This window comes from Tachypleus tridentatus, chromosome 12 (assembly GCF_004210375.1).
Source record: "Tachypleus tridentatus isolate NWPU-2018 chromosome 12, ASM421037v1, whole genome shotgun sequence".
Classification (NCBI taxonomy): Eukaryota; Metazoa; Arthropoda; class Merostomata; order Xiphosura; family Limulidae; genus Tachypleus; species Tachypleus tridentatus.
Window position 1 is genome coordinate 107,939,156 of NC_134836.1, and position 22,091 is coordinate 107,961,246.

General features: G+C 34.5%; 1 protein-coding gene across 1 annotated transcript in view; it reads left to right on the forward strand.

The window, feature by feature from the left end:
• The window catches only part of LOC143234289 (QRFP-like peptide receptor), a 93,305-nt gene that overhangs the window by 64,103 nt on the left and 7,111 nt on the right, over nucleotides 1-22,091 (forward strand). The window contains exons 2-4 of the mRNA XM_076471536.1: nucleotides 11,774-11,961; nucleotides 15,384-15,641; nucleotides 16,963-17,073. Coding sequence (XP_076327651.1) covers nucleotides 11,774-11,961; nucleotides 15,384-15,641; nucleotides 16,963-17,073 — 557 coding nt within the window. The remainder of the gene's footprint in view (nucleotides 1-11,773; nucleotides 11,962-15,383; nucleotides 15,642-16,962; nucleotides 17,074-22,091) is intronic.

Here is a 22,091-nt window from a genome sequence, read left to right on the forward strand (position 1 = left end):
TTTACGTACCTTAACCGTATTTTCTGCTGCTGTCTTCTAGTTGATAGATGAATTGTCTCTTGCACGCTAAATGGGCACAAAATTGACTTTCGGACCCATTTAGAATTCTTTTCAGTCTCATCTGAAATAAACAAAGAGTTAATTAAGCACAGCAGACAGGTTTAACAAAATAAAGTGCAGCAGGAAATGTAATTTAAGTTATCTGAACTGTTTCTTCACTGGAATTAATCAGAGATTTGGTTGATCGATCAGTTTAATAAGCACTGAAACGTTTACAAATATAGAACTGCCTTACTCTAGATAAAACAAATCGTATAAGCAGGATCCGTGAGGTGATTCGACATGGCTGACTAAACTGTATAACTAAAACTGGCTTCTTCAATTCATTTTTTTATCCGTTTTCTCACTGCAAGTCCAAATTTTTACCACTTTGACAAATCATGGTGAGTCCGTTATTACATAATAGCATATATAAAGACGGACAACGCTTTACGGCGCCACAAGTATAAGAAAACACAGTTGTGCAGTAATAACGATCCTTGGGCATGGAATCGTTTGGAAAGAATCTGAACAGTCGTAGTTGAATAACAACTTCCAGTTTTGCCTAATCGTAGTAGTATATTGAAGACAAGTGATCTACGGGCTAGACGCTAAACAATAATGTAGATATATCATAACGTAAAAAAAAAACAACTAAAAACGCTTGACATTTCATGCGCTTTATAAAGCTCCAAGTTCGCTTTTGATTCAGCTTTGAAGTAGGAAATTATTCCTTCAAAAAACACAAAAAACGCGTAAATCGCTTATTTTTCCTCATTATTTTTAATAACGATCATAAGTGCTGTAAAAGCTGATATTAAAATTTAATTTACGTCCTCGAAAGTCTTCTCCAGTTTTTTTTAAACAAAGAAAATATGTAGCGGTAATAAAAAAAAATTTAAACTGTTTCTGTCTCGAGTTTTGATGCGCTACGTGTTTAATTTGTGAAGTAATTCTTCTCCAGTTTTTTTTTAAACAAAGAAAATATGTAGCGGTAATAAAAAAAATTTTAAACTTTCTGTCTCGAGTTTTGATGCGCTACGTGTTTAATTTGTGAAGTAAGAGTCAATAGTCAATAGAAGAACAGAACTGACATAAGTTAACTGCCATATCATCACATAGAAAATCAGCAATAAAAGCACAGAAGTTAAATGCAGAAGAGTCAGAATCACGTGCTAAATATTCCATCTAATTGTCACTTTTAGCAGATGATTCTGTTAAGTAAGACAAGTGATCAACTTTGTTATACGATCTGTTCATTTGTTTTTGAATCTCGCGCAGAGCTACACGACGGATATTTGTACTAGCCGCCCCTAATTTAGTAGTGTAAGACTAGAGGGAAGACAGCTGGTCATCATCACATCCACCGCCAACTCTTGGGCTACTCTTTTACCAACGAATAGTGAGTTCGATCGTCACATTATAACGCCTCCACGGCTAAAAGGGCGAGCATGTTTGGTATGATATACGATCTGTAGATTCGCAGTGAAATATTTCATTAAAAACTGATTGTGGTGATTACATACTGTACAACATTTGGAGTTCTAATTCATATTCCTTTTACAAAGTTAAATAAGTAAGCAATAACAAAGCTATAGATCTGAAGCAATGTACAAACATCAGAAGAAAGAACAGGAAAGGAAATATACGTGACTGTAACATTCCGAACTATTTCAGTCCTGTCACTTCTTATCCTGAGAGTGTCACTTTAGATTTTACAGCTTTTCCAATAAAATATTTTCCAATTAGATCTGGAATCTCAGCGCTGTAACTTTACATGGCTTGGTAAGCAAAAGTGCATTATAAAAAACACAACAAAAAAACCCACAAACAAACACACTGTGAAACGTCTCGTTCTGTTACGTTACGACGTTGAAATAACTATTTGTGTTCTGTAGAGACGGTGAAATAACTTTTTGTGTTCTGTTGAGACGTTTAATAGCTCTTTGTGTGATGACGAGACATTGAAATAGCTCTTTGTGTTCTCTCGAGACGTTGAAAGAGTTTTGTGTGTTCTGTTGAGACGATGACCCAACGTTACATCATGTTGAAAGAACAAAGACGCTTTGTCGTTTAACAAAAATCTACACAATGGGCTAGCTTTGCTCTGCCCATCAAGGGGACCGAAACACGGTTTCTAACAATGCAAGTCTGTATTCATGCCACTGGAAGAGGGGGGCACTAGTACAACAGACAATGATAAAATATTAAACTCGTGTTTATCACGCAAGTAATTTCTGTATTTTTTTTCAAGATTCCAACATTTAACAATATAAGTGAAACTTCTAGGATCCTTGAATTAACGTGTTACGTTAAATAACTCGATTACTATCCTTGACATTTAAGCATTGTACCCAATAATTTGTATAAAATCCAACAACAGAGCTTTTACTTATTGGGTGCGTACAAGCTGTAAAGTAGCTTGATTATAGGAGGCTTATAAATAATTGGGAACTTCACTGTTTTTAGAATTCAGCAATACTTTAAAACTACTGGATCCCAGCTGAGAAGTAAATGTCATTGTTTTTAGGCTTAACAGAAAGAAGTTAACATGAAAATATGAAATATTACCTAGTTTCATTACAATTTTTGAGACAAGAGCCTGAAACCAAAACCAAAAAAGAAGCTCGTATGCACGCTTGTTTATAATTTTCCTTGTAATCTTATTTTCAAATATAATTATTCCAAGATGCTAGAGGGCGTTTATGTATTTAACAAAGTGTGTAGATTCAGGACTTCTAATTTATCTTACATAGCTCTTTCGTTTTATTAAATGTATTTTATGTACAGTACACGCAAAAAATTCAAACTACGTTTTGGAAACAACTGACTTAAATACATAACAGACAAACAGATAGTTTAACAAGCTCTCCTGTAACGAAGGGTTCAGCATGGCCCGCTGGTTAAAGTGCTCGACGCGTAATGTGTAGGTCCCGGGTTCAAACCCGTTACACCAAAGATGTTTGTCCTGTCAGTCGTTGGGACATTACAATATGTCGCTCAATCCCAATTTTTCTTGTTAAAAGAGTAGCCAAAGAGTTGGTGGTGGGTGGTGATGACTAGCTACCTTCCTTTTAATCTTACACTCCTAAACTAGGGACGGCTAGGTCAGATAGCCCTCGTGTAGCTTTGCGCGAAATTCAAAACAGACCAAACGATAACGAACAAACACACTTAATGTAGCACGTGTATTTTATGTACAGTAAGCGCAAAAAAATTCCAAACTTAGTTTTAAAGACAACTGACTTAAATACACTACAGACAAACAGATGATTTTAGAAGTCCTACGATAATGAATAAACACATTTAATGTAACACGTGTATTTTATATAGAGTACATGCAAAAGAAATCCAACAAAAAACACTTTCAAACTAAAGTTTAAAGACAGCTGGCTTAAATACACCAGAGACAAACAGATAGTCTAGCAAACCATAGGATAATGAATAAACACACTTAATGAGAGAGACTTCAATATTATAGTGCATGTGGACAAGTTTCGTTTAAGCTATTAATTTCACGGCATCATCCATGATAAATTACTTCAGTTTTAAGGATAACTCTTTGGCCATTTATCAACCAATCTGGCACCCAAAAAAAGACAAAAAGTACTGTACAGTTAGTGTGAATCAGTTGATGATTTTTTCCTGTATCGTCCTTAGTTGTGCTTGTTTATTACGTATGATTTATGGACAAAGTGATTAACCCGTTAAATCACTGATCTAAAACACAAAAATTGATAACTGAAAAATGTTCTTTCCAAAGTTAATGCGGCTGGTATAGGTTATTTTAAAAAACGAAATGAGGGTGGAAGTGACGTAGCTACAGTTTACTTTGAGATATCGCGCTTTAAAAGGAAATATTGACACCAAAACTGAGAACACAAATAAAGCCACAGAAATCTCCTTCATTATTTGTTTGACTGGTTATCTCAGCAAACCTCATAAAGTTCATGTTTAAAGACATTTCTCGTGCTTCTTATTTGCAGAGAACGTTTTAAGGTTTTATAGACAAATCAACTGTAAACAAGGTATAATAACTATTGTGACATGTCTCGAGCTTTATTAATTAGGCTGTGGGCATATTAATGGTGTTTAAGATATAGTTATGCAAATAAATGCATGTTTGTTTCGAACTTCGCGAATTTTATTAAATTTGGCGTATGATTAAATCATTTATTTAAGGAAACACGTAACACGCATGAAACAAGTAATACTTGCAAAAGATATGAATATTGTAGTTGATTTCAAGTCGTTGAAAACATCATTAGAGCTAACGTAGCAAAGGTTTTGGTTTGGTTTGAATTTCGCGCAAAGTTACATGAGGGCCATCTGCACTAGCTGTCCTTGATTTAGCAGTGTAAGACTAGAGGGAAGGCAGCTAGTCATCGTCACCCACCGCCAACTCTTGGGCTATTCTTTTACCAATGATTAGTTGGATTGACCGTCACGTTATAACGCTCCCACGGCTGAAAGGGCGAACATGTTTGGTGTGACGGGGATTCGAATCCGCGATAGTGTCGCTTACAAAATTTCTCAGTTTAGGGGAAATTTAAATGATTCATGGTTTAAACTGTTGTACCACATAATCTCGACACTATACAATCTAAAGCAACATATTTGGATTCTATGCATTCAGAAAATAATTATGTTAAATAGGGAGAAGATAGTAAATTATATCAATATGTGTAAAAACCTTGCTGTCAAAATGATAGTTGTATTCTATGTTAACTGTATTTGTTAAAGAAATGTGTGACAGTTTTATATCACATTATAAAAATTTCACATGTTAGCCTATTTATATTTCTTAGAATAAACTGACACAATCTCTAGCTAACAGTTTACTAAATTTATCACTATGCTGCCCCTAGTGAAAAGTTTCGATTAGTGACTGACTATTTCAAAGATAAACCAAGGCATGAAACATAGCATCGATCAAGCACTTAGCGTCTAACATCCTGTTGGCCGTAAAATACCAAAACACAAGCCTTGCTGTTGCAATGGTTATTTTGTGTTTAAATATAAAATTTTGTCTTAAACTAGGACAAAACTTGATTACAATTATGATTTTTTTTGTGTTTAAATATAAATAGTAGTTTTAAACTAAGAAAAAACATAAATATATTAGAACAGATCTCTCAGTTTATAATGTGCGAAGTACAAAATGATGTATATTATCAAACATAGTAGATTTTACCTTAAACATATACCATTGTTACAAATTACATTTTTTATCAGAGAACAGGGCAATAAAAAACGTAGTAGAACTGTTTAAAAAACAGGTTTATTTACAAGACGTTTACGAATGTAAACTGCATCGAGTAACTTCTTTGGGAAATGTGTATCAGATTGGGCTCCGTTGCAACAGTGGCCCAATGAACAGCGTCCCGCGATGTGGATCTGCAGGTCGTACTTCATGTTACCCGCAAAAACAAACAAAAGTTTTAAAAAATCAGTATTTTAAGGCCAATACATTGGAGAAACAAAGACAACCAACAAAAAGTAGAATTTGGGAACACAATGGATGACTAACATTCAGTACCACTGATCCGTTTGCAATGTTTGCCGTCGTGTCGCATAAAAACCATGTGAAGACTTGGAATAACGTTAACACATTAGAATATGAATCATACATGAGAGAAAGAAAGATGAAATAAGCCTTCTACAACCAGTTCACTCACATCACATTCAACCAACGAAGCACAAAAGTATTAAAAAAATCAACTCTGCATTTTCATCTTGATTATTTGTTTTTTGAATATCGCGCAAAGCTGCACGAGGGCTATCTGCGCCAAGCCGTCCATAATTTAATAGTGTAAGACTAGAGGGAAGGCAGCTAGTCGTCACCACCCACTTCTAACTCTTGGGCTACTCTTTTACCAGCGAATAGTGGGATTGACCGTCACATTATAACGCCCCCACGGCTGAAAGGGCAAGCGTGTTTGGTGTGACCGAGATTTGAGCCCGCGACCCTCGGATTACGATTCGAACGCCTTAGCACACCTGGCCATGCCAGGCCTTTTAATCTCGAAACCATTCAAGTAATGGCTACACTGTATGGCTACTTGAGAATTTGTAGTATAAATATATTTTCAGCATATTTTGTACAGTTCTAAGCCTAATGCTTCTGAAAAGTTTCATGCACTGTAGGTGGTGCATGTACTACTAGAGTAAAAGTAATTAATTTCGCTTCTGGTTTTGGCTTACATTGCCAGAGGGTTGTAACATAAACCTCCCTTAAATTCACACAGCTCGTTCCGTTTTGACAGAAGTTTACACACCTTGCATTACTAGTTTATCTATTATGTTTAGAACACACCACGTTTTATAGAGATGTTCGACTAACTGGCAGGTTATTGTACACGGACATCACAATTATTCTTCAGAGAGTAAAAGTGTCCTTTGAATAACATGAGAAGTCCATTAGAAACCCTAACACTGCTGTGAATCAAAGACTAATCTTCGTAGCTGATGCACACAAGTTGCACAATGCAATGAAGAAGTCAGTTTAACAGCTTCGTTACCAATTTTCGGTTAATCTTCTCAATGTGGAGAAAGGAAACGTAATTTTCAAACTATTTAATTAATTTATTATTGAATATTCTAAAGCCTGGGCGATTCAAACAAGTTGACAATGAACAGGCAGACCACTAACACGTCAAATATAGTCCCTGCACTTCTAGATAGGAATGGCCAAGTTTCATGATTTAACTAACAGTTGTTCTACTTGGAAGTAATATTCTAAAACAGGAACTAGCTTAGTTTGAAGATTTAACTAATAGATGTTCGACCTAGAATACAGTTCATAATCTTCTAAAATGAGAACTAACTTAGTTTCATGATTTAACAAATAGGTGTTCTACCTAGAATACAGTTCATAATCTTCTAAAATAGCAACTAACTTAGTTGCATGATTCAACTAAAAGGTGTTGTTCCTAGAATACTGTTCATAATCTTTTAATACAGGCACTAACTTAGTTTAATGTTTTAACATGTAATGTATATGGAATACAAATGTTAATTGTTTTAAAACACAAACTATTACCCTCACTCTCATTCTTCTCATAAATATAATAAATTTTATTTTCCTTATTTAATTCCACACCTTTATCAAACAAGTTTAGAAACATTATACGCGTGACTTCTAGTGGGTCAGCAGTATACGTACAAACTTAGAACGCTAAAACGAGGTGTTTATTTGCTTTAGAATTTCGCTAAAAGCTACATGAAAGCTACATGCACTAGCCGTGCCTAATATGGCAGTGTAAGACTAGAGGGAATACTTCTAGTCACCACAATCAACCGCCAACTCTTGGACTACTTGTTTATCAACGAATAGTGCAATTGTGCGTAACATTATAATGCCCCAACGGCTGAAAGAGCGAACATGTTTGATGTGACGGAGCCTCGAACTCGCGATCCTTAGATTACACGTCGAGCTACCTCACTACCTGATCATACCATATGTGGATTGTGGGATCGACTCCCTGTAGTAAACAGTACGTATATAGTCTAATTGTTAATGCTAAACAGCAAACCTTATCTAAGTCTACACCATTTATTTGTTTGCCAGCAATGTAGCAACGAGACTGATGAAAGTATGGCACGGCATGGCCAAGCGCGTTAAGGCGTGCGACTCGTAATCTGAGAGTCGCGGGTTCGCATCCGCGTCGCGCCAAACATGCTCGCCCTCCCAGCCGTGGGGGCGTTATAATGTGATGGTCAATCCCACTATTCGTTGGTAAAAGAGTAGCCCAAGAGTTGGCGGTGGGTGGTGATGACTAGCTGCCTTCCCTCTAGTCTTACACCGCTAAATTAGGGACGGCTAGCACAGATAGCCCTCGAGTAGCTTTGTGAGAAATTTCAAAAACAAACAAACAAACTGATGAAACTATATACATTAAACAATTTCTTGTACATTGTCAAAATTGTTAGCGCCTCTAAGAACTGTACTAGAGAAAACTTTCTATGATTTACAAAGCCATTTATTCGATCCATTATAATTACAAACATCAAAATCCACTGAAAAACTTCTTTGTAGTTTAATAATTTGTTCATTTTTCTTTTCGGAGACGGAAGAAGACGAACCTTTTAAAAAATCAGTTCTATTCACTTAAGGTTTTGTATATTTTCAAAACCGTTAAGCTAATTTCAAAGAAGTTTTTTTTAATGCAAATCATGTTGGGGGAGAAATTCTAGAAGCGGAGGTCTTGGTTGTGATATTTTCGAACAAAATTATGAACAAAACAATCTCAGAGTATTTTAATGGAACGGCCATTAAAAGGGCCGAGCGGTTACGGCACTCGACTCGTAATCCAAGGGTCGTGAGTTCTAATCCCCGTCACAGGAAACATCCTCGTTATTCTAGCCTTGGGGACGTTATAATGTGACGGTCAATCCCACTATTCGTTGATAAAAGAGTAGCCCAAGAGTTGGCGGTGAGTGGTGATGACTAGCTGACTTCCCTCTAGTCTTACATTGCTAAATTAAGGACGGCTAGCGCAGATGCCCTTGTGTATCTTTGCGCGAAATTCAAAACAAACTTAATGGAATAAAAAAATAACATTGTTTCTTGTTTTACACATATGCCAGAACCATTTCAGAATATAGATTGGATAAACAAAAGCGACAGACAAAAAATATTTATATGATTGGGACAAGACCTTTGAAATGTACGTATTTTGACATAAAGTGATGTTATTATTGGAGCTTTCTCACAGTTTTATCAAACACTTTCTTTGATTCGGGAATGATTCCTAAATATGTGTATTAAAACAAGTTTCAAGTTTCGAAACTAGATCAGTTTTCGAGATTGTACGAATAGCACTAACATAACTTTGCCCGACGGCTTCCAGAAATCAGGCCTAAAAAATAAACATAACGTCTGACTTAACTTAATATTGCTCTATTGTTTGACAATGACTAAGACGCGAATCTATAACTCTTAAATTGTCCTTGTGATATAATTAATTCAATAATCCATTAGTGTAACGTGGTATTAAGAAAATTATTATACTTTACGTGATATTTCTCTGAAGAATTCTTATTATTATTTTATTTAATTAAACTATTCCTCGTCAAGCAACGTAAAGGTGTTCGTATCACGTCTCCATTTTACTGTCTCAAGGATAAGGTTTAACTTTTCACGCGAGCAGAACGTATACAAAAAAAACAACAAACCTAGTCGTAAATAAACTCAAATTTAAAAAAGTTATCCACTTCAATTACATTTACGATTTACTTTTAAAGTGATAAATTTTATTAAGTAGCACATTTATTTATCAGAGATATGACCCCAAAAAAACCATATAAATTGCATTGAGGCTATGTTCACGTAAAGTAGCAGGCAGTTCGAAATTTTCAGACTACATCTATGCAATTAATTGAGTATAATTGTGTTAATAATATTTCGAAGAAACATTAATATCACTAATTTAATATCACTGAAATTAGAAAAACGAAACAAACATCGATATGATATTCAAAAACAAACTATTTTTTTCATTTCATACAGGTCTGTATCGAAGCCATCTTTTTCTTCCATTTCTACGTTCGTCCCGTTTAACCGTGGGGGCGTTATAAGTGACGGTCAATCCCACTACTCGTTGGTAAAAGAGTAGTCCAAAAGTTAGCGGTGAGTGGCGATGACTAGCTGCCTTCCCTATAGTCTTACACTCCTAAATTAGGGAGAGCTAACGTAAATAGCCCTTGCGTGAAATTCAAACCAAACCAATATACGTCCGTAGCATGAACGAGAAAGTTCAAGTTCAATTATTGATACAACAGCTATCTCAAGTATTACATTTCTGATAAATATTTGAATTAAGTTTCGTAAAATTAGTTTTGGTGCCCTTAATGATGTTGTTTTCTGGGTTAACAGTGAAACACAATGTGACAAAATATTTTTATATATGTTTTAAAGCGGTGTGGTTTGTTTTGAATTTCGCGCAAAGCAACACGAGAGCTACCTACGCCTAGTCGTCCCTAATTTAGCAGCGTAAAATTAAGGTGGAGGCAGCTACTCATCACCAACCACCGCCAACTCTTGGGTTACTCTTTTACCAACGAATAGTGGGATTGACCGTCACTTATAATGGCGCCACGGCTGAAAGAGAGAACATGTTTAGTATGACGGGAATTCGAACACGCAACCTTCAGATTACGAGTCAAGCACCTTAACCACGTGGCCATGTCAGGCGAAGTAAAGTGAGCGTAGGTTAAGTAGTCACGTACGACGCCGAGAGAAACATCAGTAACCATTGCTTTTGTTTTTGGTGGTGTTTTGGTTTTGTCATCGGAATATTTTATTACTATATACAAGAGGCTTTTAAGCAATCAAAGCCTAAAATTTGTATTCTACGAAAACAGTAAAGAAAGTCAATAAGTCGCCATCACAATTTTGTCGAAAGCGGTTTTTAATATTTATATTTTCACTTCAATAGTGTAAAACGATGCGAGTAAAATATTAAGTCTTATCATTTGAATACATAATATGACAATTGTGACAGAAATTTCTAAAATATCAGACACAAATTCAGTTCACACAAATATATATATATATACATATAATTTATAATATAATATATATATATAATTTATAATATAATATAATATATATATATACATATAATTTATAATATAATATATATATATAATTTATAATATAATATATATATATACATATAATTTATAATATAATATATATATATAATTTATAATATAATATATATATATAATTTATAATATAATATAATATATATATATACATATAATTTATAATATAATATATATATATATACATATAATTTCACCACATTTTAATAATTATTCCTGCAAGATTATTATTTTCTATATATGTAGTGATTCAGAATTGTTGTTATTTGTTTTGCAGATTCTATTTCTAAGTCTTTCTCTAAATATTTTATTTGATATATGGTATGTTCTTTGTCTCTCTTCTTCCTCTATCTATTATATATGTCATGTGGTACATTCTCTCTCTCTCTTTTTCCTCTATCCATTATATATGTCATGTGGTACATTCTCTCTCTCTTTTTCCTCTATCCATTATATATGTCATGTGGTACATTCTCTCTCTCTCTTCTCCCTCTATCTGTTATATATGTCATGTGGTACATTCTCTCTCTCTCTTCTCCCTCTATCTGTTATATATGTCATGTGGTACATTCTCTCTCTCTTCTCCTCTATCTATTATATATGTCATGTGGTACATTCTCTCTCTCTCTTCTCCCTCTATCTGTTATATATGTCATGTGGTACATTCTCTCTCTCTTTGTTTCCTCTTTTTTAACCGTTTTATTTGTCATTTCTCTCTGTCTTTCTTCCTCAGTACATGTTAAGTGACAAGTCTCCTCTTCTGTGTTTTAATTGTTAAAAGATTCTATTATTTTTATTACTTATCTTTTATAAAATAAACTACTTGCCTTTAATTACGTGCGGTAATTTCAAGTTTACGTCTCCTTTATTATTTTCATTAAACGTAGTTTAATCTCTGAAAATTTCTTTATATTTGTCACTCACTGGCTTTCTTGCTCATTTTGCACCCAGTAAGAAAGTTAAATCTGTCACGGTTTGTTAATTACCTTTATTCATGCCGAAAACGCCATCGGACTATGTTTTGTTTTGTTTTCTCTAGTGATTAAAAATGGCTAATAGTTTTGGTTTACTCGTTTTAAGGCAGTTTTTCAATACTTTCTTTTCGTTCTTCTTTTACTTACAGTGACGTGCTTAACAAGTAGTGTGCTTACACTTACTGCAATAGCCTGCGATCGTTTCATTGCCATACTCTTCCCGTTTCGAGCCCGAATCACTAAGCAACGTACAGGAGTCGTCATAACAGTGATCTGGTCGGTCTCATTAATCGTAGCCATTCCTTTCATAATTTACAGAGAATACTACCAGATTCAGGTAAGAATATACCAGACTCAGGTAATAATCTGGAAGGAACTACTATGAAACAGCATAAAAAAAATCAGAACATTTAAGAAAAATTTATTACTAAAATCGAATTTCTTTTACTTTATTTTTCCAAAGCGATTTCTTCGTTTTAGTTACAGTAAGTGATATAGTTAAAAACATAATATGATTATTTGTACTTTGTCTTTACCAAATATCGAAAATAACGCGTAAACTTTACTAAATGATCAAACTGTTACAAAATCTCGAGCGCAAAATTCAGAACAAATTGTTATCTAACGGAGCTCTGAGTTTTAATAGTCTTTCTTTTGAATTTTGTGATCCTGATTTATATAATGGTTTTTAGACTCCCGTGTACACCGATTTGTTTGTTTTAAGTTTCGGGTAAAGCTACACGAGGGCTATTTGAGCTAACTGTCCTTAATTTAGCTGTGTAAGACTAAAGGGACGGCAGTTAGTCATCACCATTAACCACCTACCGCTAACTCTTGGACTATTCTTTTACCAACGAATAGTGGGATTGACCGTCACGTTATAACGCCTCCACGGCTGAAAGAGCGAGCATCTTTAGTGCGACGGGGATTCGAATCTGTGATCATTGGATTACGAGTCGAGTACCTTGACCACTTGGCCATGTCAGGCCTTATTTCAGTCAAGTATACATTTAGAAATGCATGTAACTTATAATGTTAGATGTGTTAGATCTATTCTCTAAATTTGTAGAAGATTTCCGAGAGTAAAATTCAACAATATTTATGTAAAATATTAGTGATTGTCAGTATTATTGCCAACTGAACTTTCGAGAACCTCGTTTTAAAGTTTATAAATTGTCTAGCGAAGGGATAGTTTTATATTGTTGGCTTGCTACGGTTAGTATACTGTAAAGCTATAACTGATACTCCGCTGGTACAGAGGTAAGTCTACGGATTTACAACTCTTAAATCAGAAATTGGATTTCCCTCGGTGGGCTCAGCATATAAACCGATGTAGCTTTGCTATTAGAAAAACACACACACATATTATAACTGTGATAAACGCTTATTAATCGGAAAACTATAAATATTTGATCAGGAACGTTTATAGATTTAGAATGTTACAAACCGTTTAACTTCAGTCAATTAACTTTATGCAATAGTATTTCTACGATGACATTAAATATCATCGTGGGAGAAATGTCAGGTGTTAAACGACGTGAATCTAGCCATTAAGCGAAGTGTAACAACACTAACACAGAATTAATTCACTCATCGTGAACCGTTAATACAATATTTAGTTCCAGACCAGATAGAAATTTTAATATTGCTTGTAAGTATAAAACCTTCGTTCTTGAAGTATTATTTATAATAACCGTTATTAGAAATTGTATTTTTGCTTGTATATTAAAATATATTTGTGCTAAAAAAATGTGTGTATCAGATTTGTTGACAAATATTATAAAATTGATACATATCGGTATTCAATTAACTTTAGCATCAAATTAAAATGTTCGGCTTATTGAAATCGTAATAAGTAGCACAATAAATCGATGAGTCGTCCGAAATAGATTATAATACGTAATAAGTATCTTACTGCAGTTCCGAGGGTCCACTGTTCACATTTCGTTGCCTCAAAATTGTAATCTTCACCTTTGAGACTGTGGTTGCCTCTAATGTTTCATCCATTTTTTTTTCTAGTTCAGGTGCGGAATGAATTTTTTTCATGATCATTAGTATCAAGGCAATTTGTGGATGTGAGCTACCAGTTTGTTTGTTTTCGTCCAGTGGAAGGGGGTATTTTTAGAGCATATACATTATGAGATCTTTAAGGCACTTTGAAATGCTCACATTTGAGTTTTAGGCCGATCGTCTAATCGTTTTTACGTCTGATGTAATCGTTGCATTGAGTGGCAACGACTCAAAGTGAATCACATCAACAATATCCCACCAAACGCTTAACAAAACTTTCTTAGGATAGAAATCCATTTTGGGCTGTGCTTTAGCCAGTATACCTGCACTGAGCTCTGATCTGCGAGCGCTTAAAATTTTTACAAAATATCCATTTTTCATCTCCAGTCATTAACCTGCCCATAAAAGGTGAGCTACGTTCACGAGAGTGTATAGAAATGTAAATGTCCACTTTTGCTCTAAGGCTGGCTTCTGTCAACTCATGGGGATCCCATTTTCCAAGTTTCGACACTTTTCCAAGCTGCATTTCGTAAGAGATGTTTTCAGATTAGAAAATCACCTCATGTGTTACTTCAATCACTAGAGGTTTCTCTAATGATGAAGCACGGAGAATATAGCGATAGAAAAACTTTCAATACGTTTCGTGTACTTTGTTATAATAATAAGCCTTTGTATTGAACGAAAGAACGTGGACATCCGTTTACAAAAACACAAGTTATTGAAATGATATTACGTACTATTGTTGCATTTATTGATGCGTCGTAATGCTATTAAAATCCTTTCGTAATACAATGTTATATTACTTATGTTTTGCTAGTTTAGGCGTTACGCGTCGTAAACAGACCAAAGCGTTAATATTGCTTGAGAAAATATTACTGCAGAAGGTTTCGAAAAAGGCGCTTTTAGTAGGTTCAACCGAGTTGAATATCACTACATTCGAAAGGAGGGCGTATAATAATAGTTGTCTTTGAGTTAAAATAAATACTGAAAGACACACATTACCTAACTTCTGCATGTTGGATTTGTTGTTGACATAAACATTGTTTTGGAAAATATCGTGTATCATGTTAATATTATCATAATTATAGTGAGTGATCTATTTTCTTGTTTTTAGATTGTTTAGTGCATACTGGAAGGTTCCCCGCTGGAACACCACTAAGTTTTCGGATTTACAATGCTAAAATCAGTGATTCGATTCCACTCGGCGGACATACCAGATAGCCGGATGTAGCTTTGCTATAAAAACAAACAAACACATACTGTAAAGGTTTAGACATTTTGATAGTAAAGTTAGAAAAAAATTGACCTTCACTATCTAGATAATAACGTGTTGTTGTTTTTTCAGACAACATTTCGCCATTTCTGCTTCATCACGGCTAGTTGTGCAATAAACAATTATTGTACCACTAGTCTTGATAAAGTCACAATGGTAAAACTTTATCTCAAATGAAAAACTTAGAAATTTACATTTTTGGTTACTTTCATTCTATTTTACAGTGGATGCACTTTGGTTATATTCATTTTATTTTGCAGTAAAAATACATTGGTTACTTTCCTTCTATTTTACAGTGGAAATATTTTGGTTATTTTCCTTTTACTTTACAGTGGAAATATTTTGGTTACTTTCCTTCTATTTTACAGTGGAAATATTTTTGTTACTTTCCTTCTATTTTACAGTGGAAATATTTTGGTTACTTTCCTTCTATTTTACAGTGGAAATATTTTGCTTACTTTTCTTCTATTTTACAGTGGAAAGATTTTGTTGAGGCACATTGCTGGGAAACTTGGCCACCAGTTATCGTATATGACGAAAGACTGCAGAAGTGTGTGACAACACACCCATCCAAGCAACTCTACTACACCTTTGTAGCAGTGACACTGTTCTTCCTTCCTGTAGTAATTATGGCGACTGCTTACTTTTTGATAATTTGGAAACTCTGGGTATCTGAGGTTCCCGGCGAAAGAAACCAAGCTAATATTAGTGTTCAAAATCGATCTAAGAAAAAGGTAGGATCTATATTAAAAATATATATAAGTGTCATGAAAATATATATCTATATACATATATACATCATGGCAACAGATGTTAGATGTATAAACTAATAACATTAACAAAAGGATTCATTTCACATATCTTTAGAGCGTCGTAATATCTGTCTGGTTGTACGATATTGTGAACATATAAAAATATTCCGAAGTTTTATTAAAAGCACTTTAGAAACATTAATTAAAACAATTGCATTTATTTAAGAAAAGACACTTTTATTACTATAAATACACTGTTATAGCTTCTAGATTTAAACAATCTATTATTTTACTTTGCTTAACGTTCTCTAAACAATTCGTTTCCATTCGTCAGCCAGGCATGGCCAGGTAAGTTAAGGCGTTCGACTCGTAATCTGAGCGTCGTGGATTCAAATCCCCGTCACACAAAACATGCTCGCCCTTTCAGCCGTGGGGGCGTTATAATGTCAAGGCCTATCTCACTATTCGTTGGTAAAAGAGTAGCCCAAGAGTTGGTGGTGGGTGGTGATGACCAGCTGTCTTCCTTCTAGTTTTACGCTGCTAAATTAGGGACGGCTAGAGCAGATATACCTCGTGTAGCGTTGCGCGAAATAAAACAAAACAAAACAAATAATCCATTCGCCAATTCGTTTGGCGAGTTAGTTTAAAAATATAATGAATATTAATGATTTATGTTAACATAAATAACGTGGTTTTAAACAGTCTCTACACAATTGTTAATGTTTTGTTAAATAAAATTCATTAAAAAGTTACACTTTATCGGTATATAACAACCGATGTTAAGTAGTTTCGTAATAGAGTGTCTCAGCCAAAGGACCTTGTCACCACTGGATGTAACAGATAAAGTGCGATCAGTATACAATCTTCTGTACTTTTGTCAGGATTTTGTAATAATTATTGTTACAACAGTTTCGCATTTTTGTCTCTAATTGTCAGAGTTTTCGCCTTCAATATTTGCATAAATTTGTTTGTTTGTTTTGGAATTTTGCACAAAGCTACTCGAGGGCTATCTGTGCTAGCGGTCCCTAATTTATCAGTGTAAGACTAGAGAGAAGGCAGCTAGTCATCACCACCCACCGCCAACTCTTGAGCTACTCTTTTACCAACGAATAGTGGGATTGACCGTAACATTATACGCCCCCACGGCTGGGAGGGCGAGCATGTTTAGCGCGACTAGAGCGCGAACCCGCGACCCTCGGATTACGAGTCGCACGCCTTACACGCTTGGCCATGCCAGGCCATATTTGCATAAATGTTTACAGTTTCGTCGTGGACGAATCACGACTTTTCTGTTCCCTTTTAGGTTATCAAGATGGTGTGTGTCGTACTTATAGCTTTCGTCGTCTGCTGGCTACCTTTACAAGTTATCATCCTGTATTCCCAGTTTATACATTCTAGCGCAGAAATTGGAGAGGTAGGTGTGAGCTTGTAACGATGCAAAAGAAAAGTTTTACCAAAGTTTCTCTAATTAAATCAAACGTCTAGGTTCTCTCGTTCCTATTCATTTATTTAAAAAGATGTAAAAAGATTACTCAGGTCGTATACACGTAGCGTAAAAAGATACTTTGGGTAGTATACCTGTAATGTGAAAAGATAATCCAGGTAGTATACGTATAGCGTAAAAAGATACTTTGGGTACTATACGTGTAATGTGAAAAGATAATCCAGGAATACATATAGCGTAAAAAGATACTTTGGGTACTATACGTGTAATGTGAAAAAATGCTTCCAAATTGAAAACTTATAAAATAACCCTAAAATTGAGTTTACTTTCTGCAATTTTATGATAAATATACCGTTCTGAATGACCTTTCATTTTATGTTGTCTATTTTAAGAACGTTCAGAAGCCTCTGAACTGATTCAACCGAACAAGGCGGTAGACACAGTTTTCTTTCGTAAAACAAATATATGTTAATATACAAATATTAATACAACTCATAATAACGGTTATTACAAATAATGATTTATATATATGAGTTTTACAAACTTACAAACAACATTGAGTCTTCCATCCAACTTCATCAACAGTTTACGATGTGCAAATTAATTTCGAGTTTATATCGGTACAATTCACTTAATGAGGTAGCTGTCTATTCACTGATTGCGCGTGACTCTTCAAAGCTAAAGTTGTATAATGCCTTCATAAAAATACTAACGTCCGTTGTTAATCCATTGAAGTAAAATGAATTGTGATGTTCGAAGTCTATATATATTCCTGGTCACATATATGTGTTTTTTCTCGATTAATAAGCGCTAATCGCAATTATAGATTTGGAGGTTTGTAGTATATCGACTGTAGCAAACCAACAATATATACTGTCTCTTCGCTTTGAGTTGGTTATTTTTTATAAGTTTAAGAGAAGAATTTCAGCTAATGCCCAACTATACTATTGATATGCTAGTGCTTTTGTAAAACATATATTGTTGGCTTTTACATTCGAGAATCTCCTACAAATTTAGTGAAGAGGCGGGAATTTTGCAATACACATCTAACTGTATAAGTTACATGCATGTTCAAATATATATTTAGCTCAAACAAACATCAGTATTAAAATAGATATACACTAGTAAATCCGTTGCACAGTGAAAGATTAGGAGGAAGGCAAATAGTCATCTCATCCACCACCAACTCTTGGGTTATTCTCTTTACCAACGATTAATGAGATTACCGTTACATTATAACACTTCAACGGGAGAAAAGGCGGGTATGTTTGGTAGAATGGAGATTCGAAAGAAAGGTTTGAATAAGAGTTTATAAATTCATCTAATGGCAAAACGTTACATTGTAATGAACCATTCTTTTTGGTTGTGCATCTAGTAAAATTAGTTATTTAAACTTAATTTCTTGCGACTAGTAGACAACACACAGCAGATAATTTTGTTTGTATTTCATTGTTTTAAATATCTAATCAGTAAAAAGTTTTAGTTTAAATACGCAAGTATTTAATGAGACAACAATTATTTATTAAAACTATGTAGCATTGTAGACTAAACACCAACCAATGTAGTCATTATGAACACCAACCATGTATCTATCTTAAACATGCAGTCATTATGAACACCAAACATGTTTGTGGTATAAACATGCAGTCTTTATCATTAACAATCACGAGTCTAACATTATTACGCAGAAAAATGAAGTCAACTATCTTGTTATAAAAATTATATTAAAACTAGCGTATAGCCCGTCAAAAATTACGGAGAAAGTAGTACTACCTCAAACTCACACTTCATAGCTCACTGAAAATTACTTTTCCAAAAAGTTTACTTGACCAAAAAATAAAAAGAGACAGAAAAGTGCAGTTGAGACAGTTAAACGTCAGGTAAATTCCTTTCTAAGCCAAACAAAATTAAGATGATTTATGAAATGAACTCGTGACGTATTCATTTGTTTTCTTTTAATTTTTGCGCAAAGCTAAATGAGGGCTATCTGCGCTGTTTGTCCCTAATTTAGCAATGTAAGACTAGAGCAAAGGCAGCTAGTCATAACCACCCACCGCCAACTCATAGGATACTCTTTTAGCAACAAACATGACTTGGGGTTGACTGTTACCTTATAATGCCCCCACAGCTGAAAGGGTGAGCATGATTGATGTGATTGGGATTCGAACTCGCCACCTTCAGATTATGAGTCCAGCGCCTTAATCACCTGGCCCTGCCGGGACTCGTGGCGTATTCATAAAATAATTATTGGTAAAAATCAGTTACATTAACAACTTCTAATGTACATAAGAACCAGTGTGTTTCTGTGATACTATGTTCCAGCAGTGACTTTTGTGAAATGTTGCTTAGCAATAAAAGTGTAATCTAATATTATTGTTAGTCTACGTTAATTGTGGTATAAAAATGACATGTACAGACAACAAAACTAGTAAAACGTTTGTTGGTTTCTAAACTTAGAATCTCCGTTGATTAAAGAGATTTGTTTTTATTAGCACTGATATGACAGAAAATAACTCAGAAACGTGTATATCAGAAGTGCTATGGGTATTAACACTGTTACTAATAAAGTACAGAACAACGTTTCGACCTTCCCCGGTCATCATCAGGTTAACAAAGAAGATAACCTATGTTAATCTGAAGATGACCTGAGAAGGTCGAAACGTTGTTCTCTGTTTTATTTGTAAAATTATTAATACCCATACAGGGCGTTCCGAGTTATATTTTTACTTCAAATAGGTTTCTCGTCATCAGGAATTAATTCAGAGGCGATTATAGTTTAAAATTTAATCCATATTTTTAGTTTCATAATAAAATATGTATACATGACTCTGGACTAGGTGATACCACATTACATATTTACTGTAGGCTTCTTATATCAGCATTCACTATAGTCGTTTGCTCCCCCGTCACTAAAGTTGCAATGGGCAAACAGTAATCGAACTTTTTCATCTGGATAAATGCATTTTGGCTTTTATGATTTCTCTTATTTCGAAAAATCAAGTGAAGAAGTTAGGCTTGACGTGACACTCATACATACAGACACACTGGCTTTTATTTGGATTAAAAAAGTGTCTTGTAGTTGAAGTCCGCTTTCTTTTGCTTCTATTTAGTCACTTGGCAGAATATAATCAAATATCATACTTTTGATTGAGTTCTTTAATGTATATTTGCGAGCAACGTTTACTGAAATTCTATAAAATGAGGATCTTTATGCGTCACGTGCTTATCTGTTTACATTAAGAACCAACGTATACTCTGAATATTATGACGTACATACATCAGTTCATGTAAGCTTTGAACATGATGAATTGTGAGTCAGTATTTTTATAATACAAAAGCTCTAACTAAGGTTAGCTCGATGCAGTTGAAGATTTTTCCCTATACTCAAACAGAGAAGCAGATTGGTTGAGAAGCAGTTTCTTAAATTTAGATCTCACTGGTATTTCATCCAATCAAAAGACACCGCTCTGACTGAGAAAATACAATTTTGATAAACAAACTTAAACCAGTCAAAGATCTTAGTTCTTCGTTAAAAAAATATTAATATATTTTGTACTCTCTTATTTCGTAATTGTTTGTTTTTGAATTTCAAGCAAAACTACACGAGGGCTATCTGTGTTAGACGGCCCTAATTTAGCAGTGTAAGACTAGAAGAAAGGCAATTAGTCATCACCACCCACCGCCAACTCTTGAGCTTCTCTTTTACCAACGAATACTGGGATTGATCGTCACATTATAATGCCCCAAAAGCTGAAAGGGGAAGTATGTTTGGTGTAATGGGGATTCGAACCCGCGACCCTCAAATTACGAGTTGAGCGCCTTAACCACCTGGTCATGCCGGGCCGTTATTTCGTAACAAAAAGAAATATGTTACACACACACACACACACATTCTGAGGTGTAAGTAATTCAAGAACGTATTAAAATCAAAATTTTATTTTAAAAAACCTTTCGACACAGCACGTTGAAACGAGATGAAAATACATTGAAATGGTACCTTCTGCTGTCATCTTTTATAAATATATTTATGGAATTCATGGATCCTGCCACTCCAATACTAAAAATATAATCCAATAGGACTAAAAGAGTAAATTTTTTTTGTAACATGAACAATAAATGCTACAAAAAGTTTGCCGTCCAAAATTTACCTTTATTTTAAATGAAATAGTTATTTAAAATTTGAAATGTTTTCTCTGTGAATTTCATTTCTTCTCAAAAACCACACGTTCAATAACACTGCACAACAAAGTTTTTGCTTTTTGAACACTGTTGGGTGTTCATTACAGATTTTTGGCTGCTGATCACGGAAATCACATCCAAATTTGCCCATCACGTACCGTTTCATCTTCAGATTCACCAGGACATTGCTACAATGGAAAAACGATATCAGGGCAACTGGAATCCATCAATGCTTGCTGACTGCTGTTGGACATTGAGTACAAACGAAAATCAGTAGCTAAACACTTTTAATTATGTTGAACTTAATAGCGTACTAGAAACATAAACGCAGTTAAATATGTTATTGCCGATAAATTTCTCAAAGTTCCAACGTAATGAAGCAAAACCAAAATTATATTTCTGCATACCCACCAGGTACCTGTCACAATCAGCAAAATCTTTTCAAAAATACTGTTTTGCAGTGTAACTCTGCAGAAACCGTGCACTACGAAATTGATCCTTTGTCATCAACCATTCTCAGAGCAAAGCGCTCTAAAGCCAACTGTAATATATTCAGAGTTATCTTGTCAGGTCATACTGACAAACGAGGAGAGTTTTCTTTCTATCACTTAACATGAAATTAATTAATTGTGTGCATCAAAGGAGTATTATTATTCTGTTATATACCATAAGTGCTCGGATATAGCGCGCAATTCATTTTCAAAAATGTTGGGCTCAAACATGAAGTTTGAGAAGAGAATGAGGTATTCTATCAGTATTTTTCAGGTGAAATTTTCAGTCCAAATGTTGCCTAAACTCGTCGTAATAAT